At 40.8% G+C, this 16571-nt stretch overlaps 1 protein-coding gene and 1 long non-coding RNA gene across 5 annotated transcripts in view; one reads left to right on the top strand and one right to left on the bottom strand.

The window, feature by feature from the left end:
- PCSK5 (proprotein convertase subtilisin/kexin type 5) overlaps positions 1-16571 on the top strand; it is a 327119-nt gene that overhangs the window by 258618 nt on the left and 51930 nt on the right. For 2 of the 3 annotated variants that reach the window (XM_025178860.2, XM_075931728.1), the window contains 4 exons: positions 5301-5403; positions 9799-9935; positions 13239-13442; positions 13792-13860. In XM_025178860.2, coding sequence (XP_025034645.2) covers positions 5301-5403; positions 9799-9935; positions 13239-13442; positions 13792-13860 — 513 coding nt within the window. Of the gene's footprint in view, positions 1-5300; positions 5404-9798; positions 9936-13238; positions 13443-13791; positions 13861-14567; positions 14606-16571 lie in introns of those variants that run through there. The other variant, XM_075931729.1, reaches the window with a different exon arrangement.
- The window catches only part of LOC142829846 (uncharacterized), a 58692-nt gene that overhangs the window by 13563 nt on the left and 28558 nt on the right, over positions 1-16571 (bottom strand). Inside the window, exon 3 of one of the 2 annotated variants that reach the window (XR_012904694.1) lies at positions 13811-13949. The exons of the other annotated variant lie outside the window; for it this stretch is intronic. This is a non-coding gene — a long non-coding RNA (uncharacterized LOC142829846). The remainder of the gene's footprint in view (positions 1-13810; positions 13950-16571) is intronic. 2 annotated transcript variants of the gene reach the window in all.

Raw genomic sequence — 16571 nt, forward strand, 5'->3', positions numbered from 1 at the left:
AACTACAACCAGAACAACAATAATAGTTACAAACTGATTTAATACAAGGATAACATTCTACTGAGGGACTTTACAACCATGGGAACTTGCAAGCTCACTCCCCAAGCAATGATCCCTCAGAACCTTCAATGTGGAATTTGCAGCAGTCTAACCTTCTATTCTAGTATTGCCTCGTTATTTTATAGTATCAAACATTGTGCTTACAAATTTCACATAACATTCACAGAAGGCAGAACCTGGCCCTCTGAGACATGGTTATTTTTTATATCAAGTTTCTGTTTATATGCCATATTCCAAAAGAGCTTTTTGTACTGATGTTCTCATAATGCCTTTACACGTAATAGTGAAGTCCAGAGATGAAGGTTTTAATTCCTGCTCTTTTATTTGATCTAGAGCAAATCATATAACCTATCTATGCCCACTTGCTCTCTGTAAAAGCTTCACAGTACTTTCAGGGTGAAGTGAGGACTAATTAATTAAGGACAAATTTTATTTGTTACACAAGTGTGAATGCACAAACTTGAACTGAATACATATCAAATAGGCAATTTACTACATCTTTATCACCCCCTTATATGATATACATTTATGAGCCAGAGCCTCAGCTGCTGTAAATCAACAGATATCAGCTGAGTTCAGTGGATCTATGGCAATCAATGCTAGCTGAAGATCTCACCTACCTAATTCTACAGAGTTTATGTAAACAGATCGATACAAATACAAATAGGTACACATAAATATGCTAAATGCCCTTTGAGATCTATGGCTGGGAAGCACTATGTGCATGTAATTACATAAATTCTATGAACGTACGTATGTACTCACATGCAAAGACACCTAAATATATTGGTTACTGCCAAGACTTGCAAAAAAAAAAAAAAAAAAAAAAAAAAAGGTGCTTATAAGCAAAGGAAGAGTTGTTTTGCTTTTCAAGGGTATGTATAACATACAGACAATAAAAAGCCTCAATATTTTTTCACTGCTGAAAAAGAGGGAGAGAGCCAAAAATATGCCAGTAATTCCTGTAAATACCAGACTACAGGCAGTCCCCGGGTTACGTAAAAGATAGGGACTGTAGGTTTGTTCTTAAGTTGAATCTGTATGTAAGTCGGAACTGGCGTCCAGATTCAGCCGCTGCTGAAACTGACCGCCAGTTCTGACTTACATACAGATTCAACTTAAGAACCCCAAGCTTCCCCAAGTCAGCTGCTGCTGAAACTGATCAGCGCTGATTCCAGGAAGCCTGGGGCAGAGCAACTCTGCCTCGGGCTTCCTGTAGTCAGCGCTGGTCAGTTTCAGCAGCGGCTGACTTGGGGACGCCTGGGGCAGAGCAGCTGGGGTGCTGCTGGGTTGCTCCAGTAGCACGGCTCCTCAGCGCTACTGGACCAACCCAGCAGCACCCCAGCTGCTCTGCCCCAGGCGTCCTGATTCAGCCACTGCTGAAACTGACCAGCAGCGGCTGAATCAGGACCTGGGGCAGAGCAGCTGGGGTGCTGCCGGGTTGGTCCAGTAGTGCCCAGAGCGGCGCTGCAGGACCAATCGGCAGCGCCCCAGCTGCTCTGCTCCAGGGTCCAAAACAAAAGCCCGGTCTGCTGGGGGGGGGCACACTAGCCGCGCCCCCCCCCCCAGCAGACCAGGGACACCAGGATCAGAGCCGCAGCGGCAGCGGGGTGCTGCGCCTCTGAGGCTTTGCTTTTGAGGCTTTGCTTCTGAGGCTTTGCCGGTCCAGTCCGCTCCAGTCCAGGGGCACCGGGTGGGTTCCCGCGCTTCTGAGGCTTTGCTAGAGCAAAGCCTCAGAAGCGCGGGGAACCGCCGCTGCTGCCGCTTCAGTCCCGGTGCCTGTGGTCTGCTGGGGACCATCCCCAGCAGACCACAGGCACCCGGACTGAAGTGGCAGCAGCGGCGGGTTCCCGCGCTTCTGAGGCTTTGCTCTGGCAAAGCCTCAGAAGCGCGGGAACCCACCCGGTGCCCCTGGTCTGCTGGAGACGGTCTCCAGCAGACCAGGGGCACCAGAGCAGCTTACGAACGGGGCTCTCTCGCCCCAGAGCTCGCAGGTAGCAATCCGCTACCTCGACCTCCGGGGCGAGAAAGCCCCGTTCGTAAGTGCGGATCCGACGTAAGTCGGATCCGCGTAAGTCGGGGACTGCCTGTATTTGCAAAAACAATATATTTTTAACAGAGAATTAAAAAAGATTCCACAGACTTTGTAAAACCTGTCTCCATAATTACTCATGGATAGAGATCTTGCTGTCTGGGAGATTTTATATATCTCTGCCATCCTTACTTATGATGAGGAGAGTGTTAGGTCATAAGTCATAGTGATTTCTCCTATATATAAAATTGAATGAGAAATCTGAATATAACTGGAGTAAGATGGAATAGATAGATGTATCTTAACATTATTTTATGGCTTGTCTACATCTATGTTCCACAGAACACTGGTGTTCCATGAACTCCTCGCAGGTGTGCTGGGACCTCTTCTTTGTTTTTGTTACTACTTTGTTTTTGTCTTTTTTGGTCTGACAACACTTTTTTTTAAAGAAAATTTTCATAGATGTTCTGCATAAAACATATTATTGTTTGGGGTTCCGTGGTCTCAAAAAGTTTAAGAAACAGTGCTCTATATGGTATGGTAGTCCATGTAGAGGCTGCTGGTGTGCATTAAAGGTTCCCCAGAATAATTTAACATAATAACTTTTCTGCCTCATTTCCATTCACCCAATAAAGCTCTTTCACACAGCCAACCTCCCTGCCCATGTAGGAGTCAGCAAAACTAAGACAGCCAAAATCAAAAGACACTCTACTCTTCTGTGTCCTACGTCTCACAATGCACACACACAGCCTAAGTTTCAAGGCAGCAATGCAAGTGGGAAGAATTCTAGGGGTAGCCACAGAATTTGCAGGCTTCATTTGCCTCCCAGAGCTTACTGCTCAGAGCTCAGATTCCACTAAATCAGTTGCTAAAGAATGAAGCAGCAGATAATAAATTCAGTCAAATATCTATACTTGACTACAATAGATTACCTGGTAAGCAAATAACACATTTATTTAATCTAATGCCTTATAAAACTGTTCAATGGATAGATTCACTGTCCCCTCACAGTGCTTAATACAGACACAGCTGACATGTCACTTGTCAAATAGCTCGATCTGCTCTAAAAGTTATAGGGAGCATAGATATGCAGCAAGGTAACCGTGTTTTAATGAGCACCCAATACATAAAAGGACTGTCATGTATTACAACATCACAGCAGCAGCTACAGTCGCCCTGCACATTCAGGATGAGCTTTTCAAAGTCACTGAAAGTTCTGCAACACCTAGGTCTCTTTACTTTGAAAGGTAATCAGGTGTCTACCTCCCTAAGCAAGTGTAGATCTCCAAGAAGTACAGCACAGAAGGAAGAGTCCAAGAAGAGAGGTAAGGGAGACAAAAAGGACCTTTGTGTCCTCTTGATTTGGAGCTGGTCCAAGCTTTAGCTTTTAGAAACCCCCTCCCTGGCTGCCTAGGAGTTAAAATGTGGCCTAGGATTTCTCTAGTGACATGTTACAAATATGATCTCAACATACACCTTGGCTTGGAAACTGGCAATGTAAGAATTCTGTGTAAGGCACCTCAGCCTCCTTGCAGATTATTAATGGCTCCTATAGAGGTGGCATCTTTCTGCAACCACTTTAATATGTTTGTGCTAAAGAGATAAAATAGCATAAAATATGTTGCATGCCACATTTCTGAATGATGATAGTAAACATGGGAAACTCAAGAGGACTCTGTCTGATCTCACGCTAGTGAAAGTCAGAAATGACTTCATTGAAATCTGCCAATGAAAAGCACTATAAGAACTAATTATAAAAATCGATGGATTTACACTATGGCAAAATAAGCTAAGTAAAATCAGAATCAAATCCCAATTTCAGAAGAAATTACTTTATTTGTGGTTATCTCCAGGAATGATAAGCCATACACAATCAATTCTAGATGCATTTAGTTGCTTGAGGTTTGCCTTTTATATTTGGTACCAAAGATACTACATTAGTTAACATGTTAGAAATCCTTGGATATCAAGGCAGACAGGCAGCTGAATGGCTGTAATGTATATTGTGTCAACAGGTGTGTTGTAAGCAAAACTCGTGAAGTCATTCTGCCGCTCTACTCTGCACTAGTTAGGCCTCAGCTGGAGTACTGTGTCCAGTTCTGGGCGCCACATTTCAAGAAAGATGTGGAGAAATTGGAAAGGGTACAGAGAAGAGCGACAAGAATGATTAAAGGTCTAGAGAACATGACCTATGAAGCCAGGCTTCATGAACTGGGCTTGTTTAGTTTGGAAAAAAGAAGATTAAGGGGGGACATGATAGCGGTTTTCAAATATCTAAAAGGGTGTCACAAGGAGGAAGGCGAAAATTTGTTCCTCTTGGTTTCTGAGGACAGGACAAGGAGTAATGGGCTTAAAGTGCAGCAGGGGAGGTTTAGATTGGACATTAGGAAAAAATTCCTAACTGTCAGGGTGGTCAAATATTGGAATAAATTGCCAAGGGAGGTGGTGGAATCTCCCTCTCTGGAGATATTTAAGAACAGGTTAGATAGACATCTGTCAGGGATGGTGTAGACGGAGCTTGATCCTGCCTTGAGGGCGGGGGGCTGGACTCGATGACCTCTCGAGGTCCCTTCCAGTCCTATTATTCTATGATTCTATGATTCTATGATATGGTTGCCAAACAGTACAGCGTACTGCACCTGAACTGTTTCAAAATCCTATCTGTTACTTGGACTCACTCCCCACGCATCCCAAACACAACTGGAGTGGAGACAGTGTCACCCTTCATGTATAGATCCCTGCAAATGCACAGATACCCACTTTACAGTCGCAGGTATCCACGTCCACAAATGCAATACCCATGGCTCATTTTTGTGGATATGGATGCAGATACAAATTTTGTACCTGTGCAGGGCTCTATTCATGCAGTGTGTTTTATCTATCTCTGTAAGGTAAACCAGAATAGAGTCCCCCTGCAGCTCTTGGATGAGCCCATAGGAGCTGAGCTAACTCCACCACTAACAGGCATTCTTTGTAAGACTCATGCAGACACAAAGAAAACAAGTCATTGTGTTCATTGTTCCAAAAGACACAGTGCTCCAGTACCCAGGGTACAAGTAGTTGCTTCCCTGTTGACTCAATTGAGAACTGCCAGTTTCATAAATTCAAATCAATTTTGCTGTCTAATACTTCTAGATTAGCAGCATATTGAGCAAAGCTTTCTGTTTGATCAGTGGGTCTTAAGTAAACGATTGGGTTTTTTTACCAGGGGAATATGCTGACCATGTGGATCAGTGTCAGTTCTGCGAAGCATCCTGTTATAAGTGCACGGGGCCAACTCAGAATGACTGTATCGGCTGTGCAGCCACAAGGTATGTCACTGTTGTTATTTATTTACACTGTGATAGCAAGTAGAAAACTCAGTCAGGATTAGGGACCCACCAAACTAAGTGATGTACAAACACATGTATAGACTGTGATTAACCAGATTGGGTGAATCAAGTGAGTATGAGACAAATCAGAGCAAGGAAGAAGGAGAACAAAGGTCACAGAATTGAGAGCACATGCTAGCACAGGTAACTAGCTCATGACCAGGGTCCTGCAGGCTGAAATTCTTTTTCCTTAAATAAATGAAATCAACTAACCCTGAATGACATACATGCAAACCATAATTGTTGGTTGTAGCATGCCACAAAAAACACAGGTTGACACTGATCAGTGACATTGGGATATGTCTATGCTGCAATTTAAAACCTGACCTAGGACCTAGAGGGAGGAGAGGGGGAAAAGGAGGTGGGTCCCAGAGCCAGCTCCAGTCAGAGCCCAAACATTTATACCACAATTGAACAGCCCTTCAGCCCGATCCTCACAAGCCCAAGTCAGCTGGCACAGGTCAGACGCGGGTGTCCAACTGCAATGTAGACGTATCTTCAGATGCTCAATTTTCAACTTGCTACAGTTGAAATGGTTTTCCATCCATTAAATTGATTTATATGGTAACCTGGCACGATATCAGTTACCACACTGATCCTGAAGGGATTATTGTCTAACTGCGACATAAATATTTATTTAAAATATATCTAAGTACTTCCTTATAAGGGCACTAAATCCCAATCTGAATCACTGCTCACATTTTAGGAAAGTTCTAATCTAATAGGAATTCTGCAGTTCAGGGTCACCCTGTGCTATATATACACAGACAAGGGAGCTATTGTAGCCTCTTGTCTTAAATCCCATGTTCTTCCACTAGGGAAGTGGTAGCCTTCTGCAGTCACATTAGTTTTACTCTGGCATACTTGCACTGATTTTGGTGGAGTTACTCTATGTTTACATTGATGTGAGATCAGAATCAGGTCCTATATGTTTTTTCCATGCCGTAAGAACACACCAATAAACAAGTATGCATACAATTTAGAACAGTTTTTATGCTAAGTCCTCTAAAATAACAAGAATGGCCCAGTGAGGGTACAGGGCTAATTCATCCTTAAAGCAACTCTACTGCCTTTAGGTGGGTTATATATGGGTTAATTTAGCCCAGTGTGTCTGGCCAGACAGGCTCAGAGCTGAGGTTCAATGCTACCCTGTGATAAATTGGAACCTCTGTGTTATTTTATCATGGACTTGTGTGGAGGGGAGGTTTGTTTATTGTTCTATGACAAAAGGTACAAGGTGATCTAATTATAACAAATTACACAAATTTGTTCCAGTTTGTAATGATCAAGCTCCTCTCTTTCTTGAGTCTCCATGGCCTTTGGGAGAGTTGCTATGATAATAACCAGTTATAGCTGCCTCCTATTAAACTTCAAGCACAATTTATCAGTCTTGTGTGGAGCCAAAGGGCCGGACATTTCTTCCATCTCTGTCAAAAAAATTTGGGATCCTATAATATACACATTGGTCATTTGCAGCGTACTTTTCCTTACACAGGTCACACTACATTATACAGCTGGAGAAGAGGGGAGTTCTGTGCCAAAGCTATTATTTCACTATAACAAGTCCCTCACCAGTTTTTGCTCTTCTAGCTACAACTAGAGCTTCCAAAGAGAGTCAGGTTTCCTCCCCTCCCCCTTTGGTCCATCATAACAGAGCTACTAAGAAAATCCAAAAATAAAAAAACAACAAAAATAAAAATAGATAAAGGAAAACTCCGAATGGAAACTAAGGGGGGAGGAGGATGTGGGGGATCAGGAATCACCAGTGGATACTATTTGTAATGTATTGGAAATAGACTTATTTAAGTCTCAATCTCCAGGATCCTATAGTTCTAAGTGGTTCACACTGAAGTGAGTAATGAAGGGTACTGTAATACAGACTAAAATTCAGCAGAGATGATTTTCTACAGTAGGAATCTTTTCCTTTTCCTGTCAGAAGTCTTGTGAAAATGAGAGCAGTGAATACCCCATTCTCAACATTCCCCCATAATCCTGTGTGTCTGTTTCCTAAGCTTTTTCGAAGGAGGCATCCCAGGGCACTCCTGGAGAATCGTTTGCCCATGAGTGAACATAGCTAGGAGTAGAAATTTGGGTGAGCCCCGACTTTTGAATGGATGGGCAATAGCAGACTGTGCTAGCTCAGCTTCTCCATCAATGCCACACCTTCGTCCTAGCCATGATTCCCTCAGACACCTGCCGAGCTGGACACTTGCATGGGGTTGCTCAGAAAACGACAAGGCAGAGCTGCCAGAGTGTAGCTTTCTGAAGGGTGGGCACACAGTTCGGTCCTGGATTTCAGACGCCTGAGGGACACTCTGGATTGCTCAGCACTATACCCCTGCTCATATATGAGTGGGCCTGGATGCTAAGTGGGTGAGCCACAGTTCACCCAGGCCCACCCATGACTATGACCCTGGTGCCAACTTGTTTTAGCAGAAGATAAGAAGCAGGAAAAGGAAGCAAACTTGCACCCTGCTTTGAATTTTACTGTTCCTCCCACAGGCCTCAATGACCCATAGAATGAGAACCTCCCATTAGACAGGGAGACATGCAATGTCACCATGGCAACCCCACTGTACAAAACAGTCACTAACTATACACCAAGCCACACAAAATGCCCTTGGTTTCATCGTCCGGGCAATGTTCTGGTCATGGTCTTCCAACATTTTGCTATGGGCTTCTTCACATTTCACAAAACTGAGATGTTGGAACTGGTCCGAGGCAAAAAAAAGAGTGACACTAGCCAGCTTGTATCCCTATGGCAGTGGTTTTGCAGTCACAGCCACATTTACCCATCTCTTCGAGACATTGCAAAGCTGGGTAATTTTGAGATGATTTTTAACTAAAACTAACTGACCATTTGACAACTTGTCCTCACAAATAATTTCTCTTCAGAATAAATTTGGCTGACTGTCACCAAAATCAAAATTACAAGGGCACAAAATAGGATTTGATAATGGAACATAGTTCCTGCTATAATATGGAGAAATAAGGGGTCAATCCTTAATTATCAGGTTAAATACCTATCAAGATTGGACTCCACATATATAAATGTCAGTCCTGCCAAGAACTTAAACACAAAAATGCAAAAGGCCATACAGGGTGCGTCTACACAGCAGCGTTATTTCAGAATAATGGCAGTTATTCCGAAATAACAATGCGAGCGTCCACAAAGCATTTCCGTTATTTTGAAATAAATTTGAAATAATGGACAGCTTATTCTAACTTCTGTAAACCTCATTCCACGAGGAATCATGTCTATTTCAAAATAGCTATTTTGGAATAGCAATAGTGTGGACGCTCCACTGCTGCTATTTCGAAATAGCTCCTCCCTAGGGCCATTCAATATAAGTACTCCCCAGTGCCTCCTGGGCTCTAAATCAAGGTAGCACATCCACATTAGGGAAGCCTGCCTAGATTTTGAGGCTTCCCTGCAGTGTAGATGTGTTATTTCAAAATAAGCTATTTCAGAGTATTTCTTCAAGAATAGCTTATTTAGAAATAAGCATGCAGTGTAGATGTACCCACTGAGTCCTCTCCATTATTTTTCTTAGCTGTATTTAAGACATCTTGAGTTTCTAACCCACTTCTTCAACTTTTTCTTTCATATCTCTCTCCCTCCATATATACTTAAAGGCCATATCATTAAAATATGCATCTTTTTCCCTATTAAGAGTAAACTCATTAAATATAAAATAAAGGTGAACCAGGACCAGCTTATGTTGCTACCACATTCACTCTTTCTTCACACCAATCAAAAAAGTTTTGGACAACATGAGTCATTAGCCAGCAATAAGAAGTAGTCAACAATAACTCTTGCAGGATTCAACAATAATCTTCATATAGAGCCCCTAAAATCCCAATCCTTTGGAGATTTATACAAATGTTTAACTTTATGTACTATGAATAGTCCCACTGGTGCCAATGGGCAGTTCAAAGTAACTCTTTAAAGTAAAACAAATAGAAAGTTTTGACAGAGGCCTAGATTTTTTTTCACAGATAATGTCTGAGAAAGAAACGTGTTTTGGCTTCCTTTTAACAGACATGGGGAACATTTCAGAGCTTGTGGTACAGAGGCATCAAGATACAGGATCAAAAGTCATTTTCTGTGCAGAAAAAAATCAGACTCAGATCTGAAGCTGAAGACTGAAGTTTATGGCTTCGCAGGCCTTCCACTTTATCTTATCAAATACTGTAAATACAATCAATGGGAAATGAAAAGCAATGTGCAAATAAGTAATAATATAACTGGGTGAGGGGGCACATTTTGTTTGTTTTAAAAATACAGCTATAGAATCTAATTGTGGTATGTTTGTCCTATCTCTGCCACCACAGATTTTTTGATGATGGACGTTGTGTTCTGCAGTGCCCCAAAGGGAAATTTGAATTTAACAACCAATGCCATTTGTGCCATCATACCTGCATTGACTGCAATGGAAGTGAACCAAACAAATGTACTGCTTGTGGTACAGGTAAATAAGATTTCTTCTTACATCTTTTTCCTTCGCCTCTTAATGTCTCTTTGCCTCCACTCTCAGGACTAAATCATGGCCATGTTGAAGTCAATGGAACATCTGCCACTGTTTGGGGCTATCTTCATGATTTAATGCTGCATAATGTCTTGGAATTCAGTTTGCATGAAAAAAACACTTGAAAATACAGATGTATTCTATTCTTATGTCAGTTCATTATTTGTCCAACAAAGACAATAATTTGAATTATGCCTGTCTTTAGAGAGACAAAAATAAAATTAAAAAATAAGGAAATGTTTTGGTTGAATAAAACAGAAGACCTAAGTCTGGAAATAGAAAAGCTGCATTAAGCAATCTAGTCTATTTTGGCAGCCTTTTTGTACTAACACAGACAAGAAAAAAATCTGCTCTGTAATCACAATTCATTTAAATGAAACATGTGTAATAGTCACAATAGCTTCAGCTTCCATCTAATTCTAACTGTCCTCTGCTTGGAAGAAATAAAGTATATTAAAAGGTGAACGGTGTGCCAAAGTCATGAAGCTCAGATCCAGATTCCTAACCCAATGTAGAACTTTGCCAGAGCTGGTGGGCGGTATGTGTTCTATTTCAGTATCCTAGCTTAAGCACAGTACAGAGATAGATTCAAATCTGACTCCAAAGTCCAAACTTCAGCCAACTTTGGCGGGAACACATGTATGTTTCAGCTCCTGTTTAGCAGTGAAAAACGTAAGTTTCAAATAGTTATTAAGGCGAGAATGTGTAAGTCTCAGAAAATGCTGTTTCTCCAGAGCTAAGGAGGACACAACGGTTATTGCAGAACAAGGTAGATAATAGGAGATATGGGATCACCAGGACCCAGTCTAAAGCAGATGTACAAAAACCCACTTTGAAATTCCTACAGTCCACACAAAAGGAATCTAATCTCTTAAGAAACGTTTTCATCATAGAGATTATATTTAAACAGACAAGACAGGGAACTCCATGACATAAGGAAATCTTTTTTTCCTTTGACATTTCAGTAGAGCCTGGTAGATTTCCCCAAAGTGCTGTATATGAACACGTGTTAGCTTTGTGGGGGTATAGTCTAAAAAGTTACTTGAAAGTAAAGAATATTCAGTTGCTGACAAAAAATACATTGTCACCATATTTTCTTGAATGTTGTTTTCCTGATAAGATGCTATTTAAATCACAATTTTGTTGTCAGAAGTATTTAAACTCTATGGGCCAATGGGAAATATGCAGCTACACGATTTATACCTATAAGCCTGTTGATATTTCTAATTATTGTTTATGACTAAATGAGGTGGCAAAATTTACGCCATCATAAATTAATCAAAAGCTTGACAGGAGAGCTGAATTAACTAATACAGCCAGACTGTGTATGTAATATAGGCCATTGCCTTACCAAGTTGTACTAACACAACACAAGGCTGCTGTAAGGACAAATGTATCTGAATCACTTGCCTTAACAGGCTTAACATTTCTCAAGTGTAGATCATCTTCAATGAACCTCTCTTTTCATTTGTTTTTTTTTCCCCATTAAAAATCCCCAAATATTAATTGCGTAACTTTTTTAATGAAGCAATTAAGTTAAAGGCAGTTACAGATGGACAGACTCAGAGTACTGATAAAGAAATATGGAGCCTTTCACTTTTAGGAAACCAGTTCAAAGTCAGACCAGGTTAATAGTGACCAAAAATCTTTGGCATCTGATTGACACTTTCATGGCAAATGTGAAATACATGACTTACATGACTTGATGGTGTCAGTCCAGTTATTGATACACAGATGTCCACATCACCAAACCACTATTATAGTATTCCAATTACCACATTGGCAGGTTCATTCCAGAGGCTAAAACCAAATGGGCACAGATGCTGATCCACACTTTTACCTCTATAAGAAGTATTTTCTTATCAGGGTGACAGTGGGGTGGGAAAAAGATTACACCAATGCTGCCCATTCTGCCCCTGTGCCGGGCAGCAATACAGAACTCCCATCTCTGTGGACACCCAGAGAGGCAGACACACAATGGGGACAGTCACAGTATGAGGGTGTTCTGCAACTTTCATGAATAATCAAAATTCACACAAAAAAGTAAACGAGTACGAATAACTCTTTGTAGCAGAGTTACTCATTCATAATTGTTTAGATTCTTTCTTCAGCTTCAAAATTGTCATGGGAAAAATACTGATACAACATAATACAGTTGGCACAGTAATAAATAGCATTGTAAGGTGGTTTGTAAAGAACTCCCTACACAGCAATGCAAAGCACCCTGAGTTATACCTGCTTTCACAAGTTACATTCTGACAGGAGGTGAGTGGGGTGGCCTGAGGGAAGAGGCTTCACTACTGAAATGAGTCTGTGGAGTAGACATGGGAGGGCTTTCATCTAATGGACCTGCCCGTTTTTACATTGAAACACTAGAGATCACTGATGCTTCAGTATAAAATAGACAAGCTTACACTTCTAAATGTAATTCAGAATCCAAATTTTCAAGCTTCAGAGTAATCAGGATGAAGATGCTAATTTGGGCCCATTATAGAAAAAGAACCAAATTTCCCCCAAAATTTAAGTGAAAAACATCCAAGTTCAGGGAGGAGCCGCTTCTGTAGCACCCAGATGCGCTGAGGAGAATTCTGGGTGACCATTCCAATCATTGACCCATCTCTGTCCATATTTGAGGATTGTAGAGGGTGTTTCTAAGGTGTGTGCACTGAAAAAAACTATTATGAAATTTTTAGTGCAACAGTTTTCCAACTGTGGAAAGTGTTGGATTCAGATCCTCAGCTGGTGCAAACTGGTGAAATAATTTCATTGACTTCAACTGTGCTACGCTGAGGGTATGTCTACACTTGCACCCTCTTTCGATAGGGGGATGCAAATAAAGACATTTGAAATCGCAAATGAAGCCGGGATTTAAATATCCCACGTTTCATTTGCATAATCATATTATGGCGCTATTTTGAAATATCAGATGCTGTTAAGACACAGTTATTTCTAGAGAAGGGTTTTCTCTCGAAATAACAGAGTCTTAACAGCATCCGGTATTTCGAAATAGTGCCATAATGCAAATATGCAAATGAAGCACAGAATATTTAAATCCCGGCTTCATTTGCAATTTCAAATGTCTTCATTTGCATCCCTCTCTCGAAAAAGGGTGCAAGTGTAGACATACCCTGACTGACCAGCAGCTGAAGTTCTGGTGTTTAATGTTAACACTACTTTTTCTGCCTTAGCTAAATGATGTCTCCTTTACTGCTACTCAATTTCTCCCACTGTGTTTCTGTTGCACAGACAAGAGAGGGAAAAAACGTTTCCTGTACATGGGAGAGTGCAGAGAGAGCTGTCCACTAGGCTACTACCATTCAGAGAAGAACAGTGCCTGTCTACCTTGCTTAGAGCAATGTGAGATGTGTCTCAACTCCATCCAGTGCACCAAATGTTTCAAAGGATATTACCTAGATGATAACAGGTGTCTGAAGCACGAGTGTAGAGAAGGTAAGCACCCGCTAAGTAGAAATACTGTCCCTGGGGGTCAGATTTTCAGCTGAAATCTTATTTTTTAATATACAATAAGACCAAATCGTAAGGTCCTTAAACTCCAGTTTTGATTCTCTCCCTGACATGTATCCATGTAAATTGAAAGCCAGTCCCTTGAGGGTAATGGAGTTACACATATGTAAGGAGGAGAAGAATCATAGAGTTAAAATGAATGATTCCAAGTATAGGTACCCTTAGTGGCTGGCCAGATTGGTACCTTTATTATCAGTATCCCAGTTTAATGCTTTAAATATTGGCCCTACATTTCACTAGAATTAAACCTAAACTTGGAATCTTCAATGCACAGGTGAAGTGGAGGACCTTACCTCTGAAGACTGCGTCCCATGTGCAGATGGATGCCGGAGGTGTCTGCTGGGTATGTGTTGGTTTCATGTTCGTGGATGTGTTATTCCTCTCCACCTCTGACCCTAAATCCTTGTGTGGTATTAATGACCACTGTTCATTCTGTTCCAGAGAAAGCTGCATTTCAGATAAGTGGGATTCTTGAACACAGGGTCATAATCTAGCCACAGTACACACTACACAGAAAACACAGGTTTTCTAATTTATCTTCATGGCCCTCTTCAGAGCTAGATAGATATCTGTACCCCAACTAAGAGGTTTTGTGAATTTCCCAAAGCTATAGCAAGAGGACCAGAATTAGACCTCAAACATTCTAGGCATAAGCACAGACCACTAGACTTTTTCTCTTCTTTAAAGAAACATCTGTAATGTCAAACCTAATTATAGGACAATATCCTTCTGCTGAACTTCAGTGTCTCAACAATTGATTAATGCAAGTAATTTTTCATGAGAATAAAGAAATGTGTCTCATACTCATAATGTGGTTCTGTCAGAATGTTTGACATCCTCTGATAAATACCAACTACTCAGTCCAGAAAAGTTAATTCTAATCTACCTTATAGTAATTCAAACGGAAGCAGACAACTCACCATTATTTTTGGCCCTCGGGCATTTCCTTTTCGAGATGTAAATGTTGAAAAGATGTGGTAGTTAGTTTATTTTAGCTGCTTTAATACATTTGTGTTAAGAAACCTGACTTCATCATGGTTATGCTGACAGAAGTACTATGGAAAAATCTATGACCCAGGGCCTGAAGAAGAACAAAGTGACCCAACAGGAAGACAAAGTAATATCCAAGTGGGGATTAACAATACGATGAGGAAATTCACATCACAGAGGGGAACTTTTTGCTGTCAAGTGACTTACAAAAAGTTAAAGGAAAAGAAAATATACAGAGCCACATTTTACTCTAATTAACTTGTTCTAATATTGGAGGAACTTTACTGCAATTAAGAGAATTACTTTGAATTTGGAATGGTATAAATGAGAGAGGAATTTGTTCTAGTGTTCTTCAACAGTCTGTATCCAAATGTATTAAGATTAGAGATGGCCCTGAATCACAGATTCTAGATCTAGATGACAAGTGTCCATACTTCAAGGTAATTCATGTCTGGCACTTTGGTTTGGTTGAATCCCCAATTAAAATTCTTTCTTTGTAACACCAGCTAAAGCACTTAGCTAGCAGTAGATTCTATGGAGCCAACAAGAGTAAAGTGAATGCTGAAGAGGTATCTGCAAATATTCATTAAAAGAAAATACATGAGTGCACTCCCATCTGAAGCATTCACAAACACTGTTTTTAAGCTTGCACATGTGTAATCGTATTTTCACCTTTAGTGAAAAAATAAAAACTCATACAACTATGTATTCATGCAAGTTCTTCACCACAAGTGACTTATTCAAACCCTCTGGTTCTTCTTTCAATCATCCAATAACTCAGCAGATAAAACAGCAAGTGACTTAAGTGACCAGTTACTCAGTATGAATGTTTTCAAGTCCAACACCTTCTTCTAACTATGGATGTTCCTTTGGCAATCAAATGCAGTTCTCAAACTTCATGGCACCTTGACCCCTGTCTGCCAACAAAAAGTACTACATGTTCTATTTTATCCCACGCAAATGTCCCGCTTGAATGGGAGGTTAGCCAAAAGATGAGTGAGAGTGGAGAATCAGCTGCTATGCAAATCCTCCTGTTCATGGACCATATATAAATGCAAAACAGAAAAAAGGGATGAAGTACTTGGCAACTGGGACAACCTATTTTAATATTATTCATCTTCTAAATACAAACCCACCTACTAAGTTTGTTTCTCATTTGACATTCTGATTTAAACAAGGCTCCCAAAAGCTCCAATCACAGTTTGAGACAATTGGCCCAAGTCAGGTAGATGCAGGATCAATTTTCAGCACGGAACAAAGGTCAGAAGTATTCATGGTGTGGAAAATTTGGGACTCCAGAATATATCTGTGAATTTGGTTAAGACAGATGCACTGATACAACAGCTGATAGTTATCTTAATATGTTGCCACTGGATTTTAAACAGAAACACAAAAACAGACAGGAAGTAAAATCCTGAGCAGATTCAAAATTATCACATGTACGGCAGAACATGATTTTTGAGTTCTGGGTTTAATATGAACTGGACAAAGCTACTTGTATTTTATTTTCTGTTATTAATTGGTGAGATTTTGGCTGCATCATTAGCTTAGTTTGCAGCTAAGACAAGTGAAGGATAAGGGTTCTCATATCTGATCTGAAATGGATAGAAAAGATACCTCTGAGAGCCAGCAGCTGGGCCATACTTCTCTATTCAGCCAGCCAGAAGTGGTTTGTGATGACAAAGACTGTCCGAAAAGCTCAGTACAGGTTGAACCTCTCTAGTTTGGCACTCTCGGGATCTGATCAGTTCTGAACAAGATAATTTTCTAGACTATGGGAGGCCAATATTTTCTAGCATCATTGCCAACACTTCCACGGCTTACTGGGCTGTTAGAGGGTATTTAGGAGTAAATTAGAGCAAAATAACAGCACAGAATGCTGAAAGGCAGGACTGGTGGCTGTAAACCAATGTTATGAGACCCCAGACAACTTGGCCACACCCATGAAAAGCAGACATCTGGCTAACTAAAATCATTCCAGATGATGGAGGCTTCCAGACCAAAAAGTTCTGGACTAGAGAGATTCAACCTATACCACAAAAGATACAGAACAATGAAATATTA

The sequence above is a fragment of the Pelodiscus sinensis genome, chromosome 6 (assembly GCF_049634645.1).
Source record: "Pelodiscus sinensis isolate JC-2024 chromosome 6, ASM4963464v1, whole genome shotgun sequence".
NCBI lineage: Eukaryota > Metazoa > Chordata > Testudines > Trionychidae > Pelodiscus > Pelodiscus sinensis.